The sequence below is a fragment of the Alternaria ventricosa genome (genome assembly GCF_023758065.1).
Source record: "Alternaria ventricosa strain BMP 2768 chromosome Unknown scaffold_7, whole genome shotgun sequence".
Lineage (NCBI taxonomy): Eukaryota > Fungi > Ascomycota > Dothideomycetes > Pleosporales > Pleosporaceae > Alternaria > Alternaria ventricosa.
In genome coordinates, this window is record NW_026055687.1 from 148,959 (window position 1) to 164,387 (window position 15,429).

A 15,429-nucleotide genomic window follows, 5' to 3' on the forward strand; every position below is an offset into this window, starting at 1 on the left:
TTTTTTGTATGCTTGTTGTCGGCTGGTCCGCGATGGGTACTGCACTTCACGATTAGTAGATAGTTGAGAATGGTACTTTTTCTGCCTTCTCATGTCATCTCCAAACCATGCTTGCCTATGTTGAAGTGATTTATTATACCTACCCTTGACGTCCTCGACTACTCCGGACTTTGACATCTCCCAGCCTTTATGCCGCTGAAGCATAGCGCGACATCCCAAGATCCTCTCATACTTTGCTTCAAACTTCCGCGTACACCTCTAGGCTATTCCAATCTACTCCTCATCAACATTCTCCAGGCTCGGGTGCCCGCTGAAGTGTTTGAACTTGATCGGCATCGGCGACTCCCCCAAGAGACCAGAATGATGCACCGGCGGTGGCGGAAGATGGATGGGTCGAAGGCCACCAGGTAGCAAGGGCGTAGGCGGGATGACGATGTCGGGTCGAGCGGGCGAGCCAGCCGGGGTAGTAGAGCCGAGTGTAGAATCAGCCATGGATCTGGTACTGTCGTTCCAAGATGCAGTCTCCTCCAGTACCACAGCCTCTTCACCTCCATCTACCCGGATCGAGGGCGCCATCATGTTCATGTTCATGTTGCGATACGCAGCGACGCTCTCTCCCACCGTCTCATCGACGTATGCAGTCTGACTCCACAGCAGCGCCTGCCATGGCCAAACAAAGCCCTCGTCTTCCCAAGGCCAGGTGTGCGTCTCGGTGTATTCCATCAACGCGAACGCAGCGAAGATCAGCATGCTCGCACACAGGAAGCCGATCTACAAGCCGTTAATAATGTTATCTACGCAGCTTCCTTGACGTACATACCACGGCGTTGGTCAACTCTTGGGGTCTGGGGAAGTGCCTAGGCTGCTCATATTCTGCGATCGCGAACAGGGTGCTGGCGGCAAGTGCGACGAATGCATATCTGTATTTGGCTAGGGGCGCGATAATCCTGCGATATTCTTGGCGGCTATTTTCGGGGAGGAAGAAATCTACGACGCGCGTTCTGATGCGACGTAAGAAATTGAACGTAGTGGCGGTAGTGGTAGCGGGTGCGGTTGTCGAATTGGTTGTTGGAGTGGCCATCGTTGCGGGTGCGGGTGGAGAGGTGGCTGTGCGGGTCGACGTCGCTACTGCCTTGTTCGCGGTCAGTGGGATCATGATACTCGAAAAGTCTGTGCGACGCGCTTCCCAATGCGATTTCCGGGGAGTGAAAGTAAGGAAAGCGCGCACTGTCGTCCTATTGGGGTAAGGAAAACAAACAAAGAAGACTGCGCGCATAGCAAACGCACGTCCGCGCGTTGCAGCAAACACCTGGCGGGAGAATGACCTGTCGTCTCTAGAATGATCACCGGCGGAAAGGTGCATTAGCATGAGATAGCAACACCAGAACAACTCAGATATCGCAGACTGAACAAATCATCCCAGGATACTCACTATCGTCCTCTTCGCGTCCATCAATGAAGATATCAGGAATCTATTCAGGGTATATCATCAATCTACTGCCTAGTCTTAAAACAACACTCACTCCTTCGGCTTGAAAACACGATGTCTCGCCAAAAGTTGCGATATCATGAAATGCGAAACGTCCTCGTCGGCCCAATATGTCATGTGACTTGCTATGCTAGCCAGGAGCGAGATATCAAAAGCCTATTGCCATGTCAGCAAACCGCAACCTACACACGGAGATGGCTTTGTTACTTACGCCTTCTTGAATACTGTAGTCCACGCGACCGTTACTGTTCAGTGCCCGGACTTTAGCTTCCTCCTTCTTAAGTTTGCGACTTCGTTCTTCTAGCTCCTGCCATTCGAGATCTTTCTCTACATCTCGCTCGCCGTCTTCGCTTTGTTGACTTGCTCTTCGCTTTTGGAAACCAGCAAAGAGGGTTTCGATGTCACCTTCGATAAGCGTTGGAGGGTGTTCACCGTCCGTGCCCTCGGCAATGGTTTCTTGTCCGAGGCGGCGGCGACGCTCTTCGCTGATGAAGGCACTGGTAGGCTCGTTGAGTCCTGGCACGAGGTTCACAGCGCTATTTGGGGCGGGCGCCGCGGCAGTTAGGGGTCGAGAAGTGCGCTGTCCTTGGGCATTGTTGCCTGCGCCTGTCATCTCTGTTTCTGATATGCCAAGGCTGCGGTTGAGGAGTCCACTGGCGATGCCTATAGCACATTTTCTGTCAGCAGATAGCTCATAGTAACGAATATGTCAGGTAGTCAGAGGCGATCTGAACTTACCAGATCCTAGAGAAGTCCAAAAGTCCGTCACACCCTGGCCAACGCGCTGGCCAATTCCAGTAAAGCCTTGTGATGCAGGCGCACCGAAGATGCCCTTCTTAGTATAAGGCAGAGGCTGGGCCTTGAGGGCTGACATCGCTGGCGATATTAAAGGCTCTATGCGATAACTGATCGGGTCAGTCGGATGGAAGATGTTGAAGACCTGTTTGCAGAGAGGCGAGGAAGTCGTGATGTCGAACGCATGTTCGTCTCCGCCTTGTGAGAACGGGTCATCAATCGATGTCGCAGGCGTCTTTGGTGGAACAAATCCAGTAGTAGAATTCTGCGGTCGCCCAACGATGGTACGGCCCTTGAGCATCTGAAACAGGCCAATAGGCGATCCAAGAGCATAGAAGTCCTCCACCTCAAAGTCCAGCTTTAGGCCTTCCTCGGTTGATCTTCGCTGTTTAGCCGATTGTGTGCTTGGTTTGGCTTTTGGGTCTTTTTGGATGCATAAAATATCGAACATGATGGCAGACCCGAGCGAGTGCCCAACTAAGCTCACTTTGCCTTTGAAGGATGGGTTGCGCTCCTTGAATAGGCGGTAGGTGCGGTTTAACTCATTGACGACGATGCGAGAAATATGGCCTTTGTAAGCGGGGCTTTGATACAGCAAGATGTCAAGCGCGAGATCAGTGAGGAAATTGCGAACAGCGGGAACGCCTGTATTGTTAGTATTTGTTCTGGCGCAGGATCGCATCGCTTAACTCACCTTCAACAGTTATGTCCTCGAGGTTAGGATACTCTTCATCTTCGTGATCGAGATCGCCTAGGTCGTGTTCTTTGCGGTTGTGCTTCAAGCTTTGCTTAGGGAAGTCCAATAAGTGCCGCCAAATGATGGGGATGACTTGTATGCGGTTGTTCTTGGTCTCTGAGTCCGTTTCCGCATTCAGAGCTTGCAGATCTGGCGAAGCTGAGTAGACAGACTTGAGGGATTTGCGCAACGTATTGACGTCGTGAATGAAGTTAATGGACTCCATTCGCATTCCGAGCCGTTGTCCAATGCCATGTGTTACTAAGAGCAGATGCTCGATGTCACGGTCTTGATCACTGCCGTGCTGGGTTTTGTAGTCTTCACGCATCTCTTTCTCCTCACGCTTTCGCATCTCCTCTTCCTGTTGTTGCTCATATTCTGGTTTCGAGGATGTCATCAGTGACGAGACCTGTCGTTCGAGATTGCGCCTGCGCGTTTGGGAAGGCGACATGCTTCGCTCGTTTTCTGATGCTTCTCCGTCGGCGTCAGAGTCAGACTGCTTCCCGTGGTCTGAACCATACGCCAGGGCGGGTGTAGCCGGTCGGTCCTCCTGTTTTGCGCTTTGAGGGCCCTTCCCTGGGGTCGGTTGTTTCTTCTTTTCTTTGGGATCGGTGTACCCTCGGATGTACTTGTACCCAGCATAATGCGCTCCTCCAGCAAAGCGCTGATACAGGGTACTGCCCATGCGCGACCACATGTCATCGGTCAACATCCAGGCTGTGGTCTCGTCTTGATAGGTGACGGTGGAGTTCAGATGTGCGCCGAACAGTCGGTGTGTGCGCGGTAAGTCGGCGGGCGCATTGGAGGTTGTAGATGCATCGCTGGGGTTGGAATCGTTCGACTGTTTTGAAGCCTCATTCTGTAGATTATCATACGACGACTTGGGCGTGACTGGGTTGGATGTCGAATCGCGATTCAGCTTGGCCAGCTCCTTGCGGTGGTCCTCGCCAGCACTTGGGCCCATGGAGAGCGGCCGAGCACGGGGTTGCGAAACTGCTCGCTTCTCTTCTGGCTTCCCGAACTTCCATGGCTTGACTTTCAGGTAGCCTTCCTCGAGCTGCATGGCTAGACCTTCATCGACAGCCTCCCCATCCGGTGTGAACCAGGTTCCTCGCTTCACATCGTACACAGGACCCAGCCAGTATGATGGCGCCAGCTCGCGTGTCTCGATCTCGACATCGAACAGGTAGTCTTCGTTGACAGGCACCTTTGTGGTTTTGGGAGGAGTCGCGCTCGCTTGGGTGGGCGTCGTGGGGCTGATGATGCCCTTTCGCAGTTCGTCGGCATCAGCTTCGTCGGCAGTCTTCTGGAAGGCGGCCTCGATGGCGCGAGAGTCGCTGGCCCCGAAGGGTATCCATTTCTTGGGTTTGGGCAGGGCCGTGTCTGGGGCCATGGCATGCTTCGAGAGGGGTTTGCGCTTGGGCGTCTGCCAGAGTCAGTGTCGCAACGAAATGCAGGAGCGCTGTGGAGATGACGAAAGCCCAAAGGTGTATATTGACTACTTACATCTATAGCATGAAACCACCTCACAGCCAGCGGAGGACAGTCCTTGGGGTACCGCTTGAGACTCAGCCTGTACCTCCGGTCAATCACATGGTCTCCTCCCTGCTGGGGAGCAAGTACTGCCGCCGCTCTCTCCTTCTCTTTCTCCTGCTCAGCCTTCTTCGCCTTGTCCGCACTGCCCTCGGCCTTGGATGTCGCTGGGGGCTTGGGCGTGCCGGCGCGTGAAGGCCAGGGGGAGAGGTTGGAGAGGAAGCCCTGCTTGTTATCCGGGGCAGCCATTCTGTCGACTGGAGGGGCGTCGCCGCCAACGCGCAGCTTGCTCAGCCAGGACTTTGTGTTGTATCGTGAAGCTTGGAAGGGTGGAGCCAGCGGCCTTGGGCGGGGCGATCGGCACAGCACGCGAAGATGGACGCGTCGAGGAAACGTGTTGGCGTTGGAGAGAGACTCAGAGGGTAATGGCGGGCAGAGGCATGTTATACAGTCATGGGGCGGTGGCAGGTGTCAGAAACATGGGATTGCATGGGCTCGCTGGTGTCTTGCATGTGCTTCTGATTTCAGGGCCGCAGCATGGCCGGAGCGGCTAGTTACATCACTGGCCAACGCGCGGGGCAGCCGACTGCTCTTCCACTCGCGTCGCGCGTCGACGACATCGCCATCCCGCCATCCCTCAACACCATGCCTTTGGTCATTCGCACCATACACGATCTGAACACCCAACACAATATCTTGCCGCCGGCTCAGCCTAGCCCCTCTACGGACACAGAGCGCTTTTCTCTTGCAGATGCTGGTCATCTGAAGCTAAAGCTACAAGCTCTTAATCGCGCCATATCGAGCATACGGCCAGATAGTCATAGCGAAGATGATATTACCAATATTGACGATGCCTGTAAAACAAACCCATCTGGAGGATCCGTCTACGTCGCTGGCTCGGAGAGATTCTACCTCGTAGTAAAAGGCCTCACGGGGCCGCGCGCCACTGCCGATGCTTATGCCGAAGCATACAAGAACGTCCTGCAAGGCAGGCCCTATGCTAATAAGTACAAGCTATCCGGGTGGGCGGGGCCAACACCCACATTTTCAGAGATACGCCCTCTACTACGAGATATTGACATTGCCTGCGAAACCAACCTCGAAAGCGCCTTTGCCATACTTGAGGAAAGAGGTATGTACAGAAGGGACCACATACTCTGACTCTGCTGACATGGACTAGCCAAACCCTTTCCCTTCCTCCGACTTCCCGCTGAGCTCCGCCTCCACACGTACTCGTTCCTTCTTCCCCCGGGGCCTCGCATCGTCATTGACCCTTCACGTCAACACGTCACGCGTCCACGCCTCAACATCATGCGAACCAACAGGCAGATACACAATGAAGTGAGGAAGCTCTTCTACGGGAGCCGAAGAATGTTCATTCAAGTGCAACCCGGCCTTATGGACAAAGAAAGCGCAATAAAATATGGTCACGGCCTCAAGTGTTTACACATGTCAACTACAATAAACCCGACTATCCTGCAGCTTCTGAAAGAGCTGGAATTTCAGTTCCGTAAAGATCCATCCGGCGGGTGTTACCCCTCAGAATCATGGATGAACCCCATGGGCCGCATATACTACATGCTCAAGCTTGAGCGTATCAGTATCACCTTCACGGAGAGTGAATTCTACCGCTTAACTGCAGCGGGGTCTACGGATCCTAAAGCTTTGGAAGTACTGTGGATTCAATACGAGAAATTGGAGCGCTTTGCCAGATGGTTTATTAAACAGATTCCGGCGTCTGTGAACGTATCGTGGTCACGCGAAGACGCGGCAATTTTCTTTAATAGCGCTGCTGTGGAGCAGCGTTTGTATCAGGCCATACAAGATAGGGCATTGCCTGAATAGGTCATACTGTCGCGGTACCGGGACGATTCCAGGATGTTCATGAATAGGCGGCCTTCGATTCGCCAATGCACAAATGCTCATCTCTACATCGTTCAGCATCTTGAGCGGGATGAGTGTACTGTTGCCTACATCAAGCAAGCGAAGGTGAAGCAGCCTTTTCTCTTACCTGCACGGCGCTTAGTCCAAAAAGGGATAGTGTCGTTGTCACCTTACTTTCTACCTCTCACTATACATGTACGCTGTCTTGTAATACCCGCTACCACTAACATTGCTCCCATCAGGAATCGGAACTAGAGCGCGTCTTACTACAATGGAGAAGACCGCGACGACCAGCGATGACGATTCTACCGGTAGTGCTCTTCCATATGCACACAGTCGTCTCGGAAAACTACCGACAGAACTCCTCCAGTCCATTGTCCACCATAGCTCGCACTGCAACCTGCCAAGTATCGCATGCATAAGCTCCGAGCTACGCACCCTTGTCGAACGACAGCTTTATCGCGAAGTAACCTTAGGATGGGAAAGTGAAATAAAGCCGGAGCCACGCGATCTATGGCCATTCTACCGGACAGTTCAGTCACGGCCTGATCTAGCGGGAATGGTTGAAAGCCTTAACATTGAAGTTGTTGATCGCACGCTTCGTGTTGACGTCCCTTCGTCTGGTGTCATCCCGCAGGGCGCACTGTTCCCTCCTACCATACGAGCAGAGCTAGATGAGCTACATATTGCGAGTGCTCTTCTTGTCCACCATACGACTGAGCTCAAATACCTCGATGTATCTATTTTACACGACCACAATCTCAAATACGATGATGGAAGGTTCATGCTCGTTTCCGAGTGCCTCGACAAACTATTCCCTGGGTTCGATAATCTCACAGCGGATCTCGCGCCACTACCTGGTCTTCAAAAGCTACGAGGCCTCAAATTTCAAGGCACTGAGTTCCACTGGATATTCGCCAGGTCCTTATACCTGGAGCAGATTCATCTCACTCGTGCGAGCCACATTTTGGCCGATGGAGCTGCGTCTGAGGTCAACACTGCGCTTAAAACTCTCGAATTACCAGTTCACTCGGCTGTTCTAAATCCCGCTTGCATACACTATGATGCCCTGTCGCCCTTTCTCGCACACTTTCCTCGCTTGCGAACCCTACGTATGCCCTTCAACGACGCCGACTGTGGATCAGCAGGTCCCCGCATGAATTTCCTTCTGAACATCAGCACCCAGGGTAGCTACACTGTCTTGCTGCAGAAGCTCCAGCCAGTGGCAGGTGTGTTGACCAGACTGGAACTGGACGCATTCAATCACTGCAGTGAGGAGGACACCTACTTTCTGGATCACGTACTACCCGGAGATGGCTTCCTTAACTTCAAGGCACTCAAGCATCTTTTGGTACCTTATCAATGCCTCTTCGGACGAGGCGAGCCGCAATGGGCGCATATCCAGCAACCGGCGGACGAGATGCTGCCCCCAACTCTTCAGACCTTGAAGGTGCATTTTCCAGAGCTTGCATTCCTTGACTGGCTCACTACCTTGTCTTACTATCGCAAACAGCTTCCTGTGCTGGAGCGTGTTGGTATCGCGTGTTCAAGCTGGGTTGGAGGCTCATATGTTGACTTTGCGTTTACTTCGTATCCGCACCCCGCGCTGGGCATCCTTTCCTCGATGGGTATCGAGTGGAGTATTGATGTTCCACGGTGTTGCTGGAGGCCGGCATGGGAAGACTATGATCTCCGGACTTGGGATGCAGTTGCGTGGATGGATAATACTTTCGGTCCTTCGTATCGTGGTGAGCTTTGGATACGACGATCATGGTGTGGATCTGGCTAATGATACGTGTCTAGGTACGGTGTTTAACCCCACTCCTGGTGACGACTCGGAGCTAGACCCACCGCCAGTCGTTCTCAAAGGGCAAGCAGACAGTGGAAGTGCAGTCGAAGTCAATACTGATGCTCAATACACCGCCGCCGAACTAGATATCCTGTGGGAAGCAAGCACTACCGTGCTCCACGAATGGTAGAAGAGGCGTTGGCTATTTGATTGATCCTGGAATTTCACTCAAGTAGCGGTGGCGGCTATTGAAAGCGTAACAAGGCTGTTTGCAGATGCTCTTGCATCTGATCACAGGCTACTATATCGAGGGGGTGTATTGAGACATCTCAAAAGCATTACTACGGCACTTCACTATCCCAGACTTGACAATGTGAAAAAACACATGTGGTGTTTCGTGATTTATTGCTTCACAGCCAGTTTCGCCAAGTCCGCCTCTCAAGCACATTGCGAGGAGAAGTAACTGTTAAATCGCTGCATTCACATTGCTTCAGGCGCTAATGCGATGTTTCACCTGCGTTCTCTCACCGCTCGTACCTTCCTCCAAGCCTTCAAAGTCTAAGCCTCGAAGCTCTTCCGATTTTTCCTTCAGCCCACAGAAAGTGTTGATCAACCACAACATCGACACAACCCCTCCACACTTACCAACGGAGCCCGGTATACCTACAGCAATGGCGTCTCCACAGCAAGATCCAGAGGCCCTTTCCGAGGAGCTCAAGACCCTCAATATATCCACAGCAGCTACAACGTCTTCAAACCCAGGCCTAGAAGCGCTACCCGTCGAGCTCATGAAATTAGTAACGCAAAGCACAGATGCCAGGGGCAAACCTATTCTTTCTGGCGACGACCTCTGCAACCTCCGCTCTGCAAGCCGGCGCATAAAAGAAACGACATACGACAACTGGACGAAACGCTGTTTTGCTACCCGCAAACATATGCTATCCCGCGCCAGTCTCCAATGCCTTCTGAGCATCTCCACCGATCCTGTTTTCAGAAATTACGTCGAGGATGTGGCTATCGGACCTGAGCACGTGAACGGATACATGGCTATTTGGAAGCTACTTAATTGCAATTCTGAAGAGCGGGCGGAAGACTGGCCCAGAACGTATGGGCCAAAGCACGAAAAGCTTGTTAAAGAGCAGGAAGAGTTTGATGCCAGCGATGAAGCAGTGGAAATGTTGAAGTCGGCACTGCGAGGTTTCCCGAACTTGAAGCATGTACGCATTGACTCTTACCCGGTAAGTTCTTACCCGAAGAAAAGTGATGATGCTGCTGCCTGGACTGAGGCTTGGGGCTCGAAGCGCGTCCTTCGCGAAATGGGCTGGGGAGCCTACGGACATTGGGCTAACCCTGTATGGGCACTTCGTAATGAAGGAAAAGCCTGCGACGGTAAGCTACATGGCCACATCGCCAAAGTACTCTCGGCGCTGCGAGGTATCGAAGATCGCAAAGACTGGACTCTGGAAGTCGCACTGCATACGATGGTATTGCGTTACGAGAAACAACCGTTCGATATCTCGAGCTCCGATTGGACGCGTGTTCAGCACCGTGTTACACACTTGAAGTTCATCCGGACATTCGAAATCTTTGAGAAGTGGTGGACCATAGCGTTGCTGCAGTCCGTCAGCGGTAATCTCAGGTCGCTTACGTTGCGTAACGAGAATGTGCCCACCTTCCTTCGATACACCCAGTTCCCTACTCTCGCGCACCTCGACATCCGTAGTAGTCCGATAGCATCACCTCTTTTCAAGAGGTTCCTGTTCAAGCACCGAAAAACCCTGCAGAGCCTTCACCTTTGTGGCGCGAATCTGTATGGTTGGTATGACGACGAAGATGCGTTTGAGCCCTCCGACTTCGAGGATGTCGAAGATTCTGATTCCGACGAGGATGGAGTGGTTCAAGAGGTCAATGGACAAAAGCTGAAACCGGGACTCGTCGAGCTAAAAGATGCAACCTGGTTTACGATCTTCAAGCAGTTGACGATGTCTCCTTGCCTCACAAGTGTTCGATTCGCCAGACTCTCTCAATACCGGACCCGTTTTGGCAATGTATACCAACCCAGGTACACCACCGAGAATGTAGCTGAGCATCTCACTGGCGGCTTCTCGCTGGCAGCTGAAGGAGATGAGGTAGTAACAAGCCTGGGTCGCGCTGTGAAAGAGCGCACCGCCGTTGAAATGCTAGACAGACATACAAGCGACAAGATTTGGTTCTCCGATGGGTGCTCGGAGGACTGGGATGCTTAGACTAGACCGCGGCAGGGAAATGGCGTGAGGCATGCCAAGGCGTGGGATATTCCAAGAGACCCATCTCTTGCGTGCTTGTCTGAATCGTGGTAGAAGTGGGGTAAGCCCACTTTTATGCGCATGTAGTTGAGTTGAGGCCATTACGGCTGTCAAATGGATGCAAATTTTTCTTGATATATGATATCTCCATGACGGCAATTGAAGTTATTGTGCTCGCAGTGTACCGGATTCTGCCTTGTGAAACCACGGCAAAGCAGCTGAGCATGTTACAGACGCAAGCATTTCGACCGATCTAGCTTGCGACTAGAACCTTCCGTAATCAAGATGGAAGGTGTGGAGTAAGCGGACCTTGGTGCTTGGTGCGCGCGGTTGCAGGAATGATTGTTGAGTCTCGTGACCCGCGACGGAAAGCTCGGCGCTGCAGTCAAGCCACCGGTGACAGATAAGAGCGACAAGAGGCTGGCTTGGGCCCGTCTCAGTGGGGATATCCAGACGAAATACGCCTTGTCATGTTGGTGTTAAGCTTCGCCGTTAGCATGCGGCGTGACGACCTCAGCAGGTTCCACGGAGGACGCTCGGAAAGGTGTTGGGCGCCTGGGGCGATACGAGGGAATCGAGGCTTGGCGGAAGGGTGTCCGTGAAGGTAAGTGGCTTGAGCATCTGTAGTCGATGGCAGCGTGCTTGGAATCTGGCGCAAAATGACGTTGGTGTTGTGGCTTCGGTACGGAAGTCGGCACAATTACGCCTGCGCCGAGAAATTAGCACGGCTAGGCGGATCGTAGGCGAGCGGGATGCTTGGCTGGGACCGAACAGCTCGCCACCTCTTTTCATTCATCCCCGCTCGCAAGCTTGGTGAACGGGTGTTACCAACCCCGCTGTCGTCATGTCCGGCACTATTCACAGCACTATGGCATGGCATCTGCCGCTCAATCTTCTCAACGCTACCCGATGATGATGTTGTGCAGTGTGGTAAAAGGCAGGCAGGGTCAGATGTGCCATCCATTATATCCAGAGGGCTGACATCCAAACGTTTGCGGACATGCATGCATCTCTTTGTTGACGAGTGCCGACCGTTACCGACGATGACGTTCCCTGCACCGGTCCCAAGATAGTCACCATCACGCCAAGCTCTCGATATCGCACGGTTCTTGGCTGCTCTCATGGTGTGTGCACCTGCGTGCCAACTTGCTTGTTTAAAGTCTGCCATGTCCCCGGATCTAGATCGTTTGTCTGCATCCCATCTTCTTAGCACCTCAATCACTCACTATGGGCAAGAAGGCACCGTCTCTCGAGGGCCACAAGTCCGGCCAGGCTAACGAGCCTCTATCCAAACCCGCGCATGCTCTCCCATGGAAGGACGTCGTCGCCGAGATCAAGTGTAACGACGAAGACGGTCTGACTACTGCGGAAGCAAAGTCGAGACATGAGAAGTACGGCAACAACGATCTGGGCGACGATGGAGGTGTATCACCAGGCAAGATTCTACTGAGGCAGGTCGCCAACGCAATGACATTGGTATGTTACAGTTAACGAACACACAATGCAACAATCCCTAACAAACTTCAGATCTTGATCGCTGCAATGGCTGTGTCTTTTGCTATCCAATCGTGGATTGAGGGTGGTGTAGTAACCGCCATCATTCTGCTCAACGTTATCATCGGTTTCGTCCAAGAGTTCAATGCTGAAAAGACAATGGACTCGCTTCGATCACTCTCTTCGCCAACAGCTACCGCTGCGCGAGACGGAAAGACTGTTACTGTGCCAACCATTGAGGTTGTTCCCGGTGATTTGATTGAGCTAAAGACAGGTGACACTGTCCCGGCTGACATCCGGTACGTTGAATTGCGCTAAATTAGTTTGTACGTCACTGACTCGCATCCAGTATCATCGAAGCCCTAAACTTTGAAACCGACGAGGCTCTACTTACTGGCGAATCCCTCCCTGTCAACAAAGACGGCGATGCCGTTTTCGATGAGGACACCGGCCCTGGTGACCGCCTCAATGTCGCCTACAGCTCTTCGACCGTTACCAAGGGACGCGCTCGTGGTGTCGTCTTTGCTACTGGAATGTACACTGAGATCGGTTCCATCGCCATGTCTCTTCGACAGAAGGGTTCACGCGTTCGCGAGGTCAAGCGCAAGCCTGATGGCAAAGCCAAGCCCCATCGCTACGCTCAGGCATGGTCTTTGACTGCCGCCGATGCCGTCGGCCACTTCCTTGGTGTCAACGTCGGTACTCCCCTTCAGAAGAAGCTCGCTCGTCTCGCCATCCTCCTTTTCGGTGTCGCCGTCGTCTGCGCAATCATCGTTTTGGCCGCCAACAGCTTCTCCAACAACAGCGAGGTCATCATCTATGCCGTGGCCACTGGTCTCAGTATGATTCCCGCCTCCCTTACCGTCGTCTTGACCATCACAATGGCCGCCGGCACAAAGCGCATGGTGCAACGTCACGTCATTGTTCGCAACCTGAAGTCGCTTGAGGCTCTTGGTGGTGTCACTGATATCTGCTCCGACAAGACTGGTACTCTCACACAAGGAAAGATGGTTGCAAAGAAGGCATGGATCCCTGCGAAGGGTACATACTCCGTTGGCCAGTCCGACGAGCCACACAACCCCACCGTTGGCGCTCTGACTTTCAACCCTAAACAGCCACGCCACATCGACCCTGATGTTGACGAGAAGACAGAGACATGGGAGGAGCTTCTGCAGGACAACGAGCACTTGGTCGACTACCTCAAGGTTGCTTCGCTCGCCAACTTGGCCCATGTTCATCAGACTGACGAAGGTCAATGGAACGCACGTGGTGACCCAACTGAAATCGCTATCCAAGTCTTTGCCTCTCGCTTTAAGTGGAACCGACTCGAACATACCGGTGGTGACACACCTGCCTGGAAGCAGCTCGCTGAGTTCCCCTTCGACTCCGATGTCAAGAAGATGTCCGTTATCTTCGAGGAAACCGCCAGCTCCAAGAAATACGTATTCACCAAGGGTGCTGTCGAGCGTGTCATCTACTCCTGCACTCGCGTTTTCAACGATGAGAGCGAATCTGGTGTTGATCTTGACGACGACTACCGCGAGGAGATCTTGGCTAACATGGAATCTTTGGCTGCCATGGGTCTACGTGTTTTGGCGCTCGCAAGCAAAGAGTACGAGGGCCCATCACCTGAAAAGGGCGAGGAGCTTGACCGTGAGAGCATCGAGAATGGTTTGACCTTCCGCGGTCTTGTTGGACTGTACGACCCGCCCCGCCCCGAGACCGCCGGCTCCGTTCGTCAATGCCAGAAGGCTGGTATCGAAGTCCACATGCTTACTGGTGATCACCCTGGTACCGCTCGCGCAATCGCTATTGAAGTCGGCATCGTACCATCGAACATGAACACTCTTCCCAAGGAAACCGCAGACGCCATGGTCATGACTGCATCGCAGTTTGACAAGCTCACCGACGACGAAATCGACGCACTTCCCCTACTTCCTCTTGTCATTGCTCGATGCGCCCCGAACACCAAGGTCCGTATGATCGACGCCCTCCACCGACGCAAGGCCTTCACTGGTATGACTGGTGACGGTGTGAACGACTCCCCGTCCCTCAAGCGCTCGGATGTTGGTATTGGTATGGGAACTGGATCCGATGTTGCCAAGGACGCTTCCGACATTGTTTTGACCGATGACAACTTCGCCTCTATCCTGAACGCTATCGAGGAGGGTCGCCGCATGTTCGACAATATCCAAAAGTTCATTCTCCATCTACTCGCTCAGAACATTGCGCAAGCCTGCGTTCTGCTCATCGGTCTCGCCTTCAAGGATGAGAGCGGACTCTCAGTCTTCCCAGTGTCTCCCGTCGAAGTCATGTGGATCATCATGATTACCTCCTCTCTTCCCGACATGGGTCTCGGCTTCGAGGTCGCTGCACCAGACATTCTCACTCGCCCACCTCAAAATGTAAGTTTCCTTTGCTGTGACTCACTCTTTGCATATATGCTAATAAATCGCAGCTCAAGCGCGGTGTTTTCACCATCGAGGTCATCCTCGACATGTTCGTTTACGGTCTTTGGATTGCCGCTCTCTGTCTCGGCGCGTTCTCCCTGGTCATGTTTGGCTTCGGTGATGGCAACCTCGGAAACGGCTGCAACGAATCGTTCAACGACACTTGCGACACTGTCTTCCGCGCTCGTGCGACCACCTTTGCCTGCCTTACCTGGTTCTCCGTCTTCCTGGCATGGCAAATGTTGGACATGCGCCGCTCGTTCTTCATGATGCAGCCCAACTCCAAGAAGTACTTCACGCAGTGGGCCATTGACGTCTGGCGCAACAAGTTCCTCTTCTTCTCCATCGTCTTTGCCTTCGTCACCATCTTCCCTGTCCTGTATATCCCCGTCATCAACGACACCGTCTTCAGGCACAAGGGTATCAGCTGGGAATGGGCGATTGTCTTCGTCGCTACCTTCCTGTTCTTCCTCGGCATCGAGTCCTGGAAGTGGGGCAAGCGTGTGTACTTCAGGAAGCGCGATGCTAAGAATGGCGTTGCCAGGAGGGGCTCCGTCGATCTGGAGTCGCGCGTGTTTGAGCGATACCTCAGCACAGCTATCAGCACTGACGGCGAGGATGGCGAGAAGAAGTCAGGTGCATGAGCAAAGCAATGACACGAAGAAGTATGATATCTTTCGAGTAATCTCTTTGAGAGCTCTTAATGTTTAGGGCCAGGCTTGGTCCTGGATAAGGCGTTTGAAGTTGTTTGCATAGCCCGCGATCGCGATACCTCTTGCCATCATGGCTGCGATGAAAAGGCTGTTATAGTCACACAGCATGTACATAGTAATCTAGATACCACAACGAACAGAGTAACGAAGTTTTACCACTCACATCCATATTTTCATATTGCCTGCATTTGACTGTAAGATTCACTTAGAGTTTGATGGGTAATGTCATCGCAGCAGCACAGGACATGCACCCTGACACGA

The 15,429-nt window shown here is 52.9% G+C and overlaps 5 protein-coding genes across 5 annotated transcripts; 4 read left to right on the top strand and 1 right to left on the bottom strand.

Annotated features, from left to right (window-relative positions):
- Positions 1–273: 273 nt before the first annotated feature.
- On the bottom strand, positions 274–4,802 carry J4E93_004808 (uncharacterized protein; the record flags this gene model as incomplete). The annotated part of the gene is made up of 7 exons (XM_049342734.1): positions 274–771; positions 821–947; positions 1,524–1,645; positions 1,701–2,152; positions 2,228–2,929; positions 2,979–4,446; positions 4,527–4,802. The coding sequence occupies 7 exons, from the start codon at positions 4,800–4,802 to the stop codon at positions 274–276; spliced, it is 3,645 nt and encodes a 1,214-aa protein (XP_049199734.1).
- Positions 4,803–5,090: 288 nt separating this feature from the next.
- J4E93_004809 (uncharacterized protein) lies at positions 5,091–6,398 on the top strand (the record flags this gene model as incomplete). The annotated part of the gene is made up of 2 exons (XM_049342735.1): positions 5,091–5,685; positions 5,734–6,398. The coding sequence occupies 2 exons, from the start codon at positions 5,091–5,093 to the stop codon at positions 6,396–6,398; spliced, it is 1,260 nt and encodes a 419-aa protein (XP_049199735.1).
- Positions 6,399–6,708: 310 nt separating this feature from the next.
- On the top strand, positions 6,709–8,226 carry J4E93_004810 (uncharacterized protein; the record flags this gene model as incomplete). The annotated part of the gene is made up of 1 exon (XM_049342736.1): positions 6,709–8,226. One exon carries the CDS (start codon positions 6,709–6,711, stop codon positions 8,224–8,226), a length of 1,518 nt encoding a protein of 505 aa, XP_049199736.1.
- A 671-nt stretch (positions 8,227–8,897) lies between these two features.
- Positions 8,898–10,472, top strand: J4E93_004811 (uncharacterized protein; the record flags this gene model as incomplete). The annotated part of the gene is made up of 2 exons (XM_049342737.1): positions 8,898–8,902; positions 9,047–10,472. The coding sequence occupies 2 exons, from the start codon at positions 8,898–8,900 to the stop codon at positions 10,470–10,472; spliced, it is 1,431 nt and encodes a 476-aa protein (XP_049199737.1).
- Positions 10,473–11,738: 1,266 nt separating this feature from the next.
- On the top strand, positions 11,739–15,099 carry J4E93_004812 (uncharacterized protein; the record flags this gene model as incomplete). The annotated part of the gene is made up of 4 exons (XM_049342738.1): positions 11,739–11,987; positions 12,039–12,304; positions 12,355–14,410; positions 14,464–15,099. 4 exons carry the CDS (start codon positions 11,739–11,741, stop codon positions 15,097–15,099), a joined length of 3,207 nt encoding a protein of 1,068 aa, XP_049199738.1.
- Between the last annotated feature and the right edge of the window lie 330 nt (positions 15,100–15,429).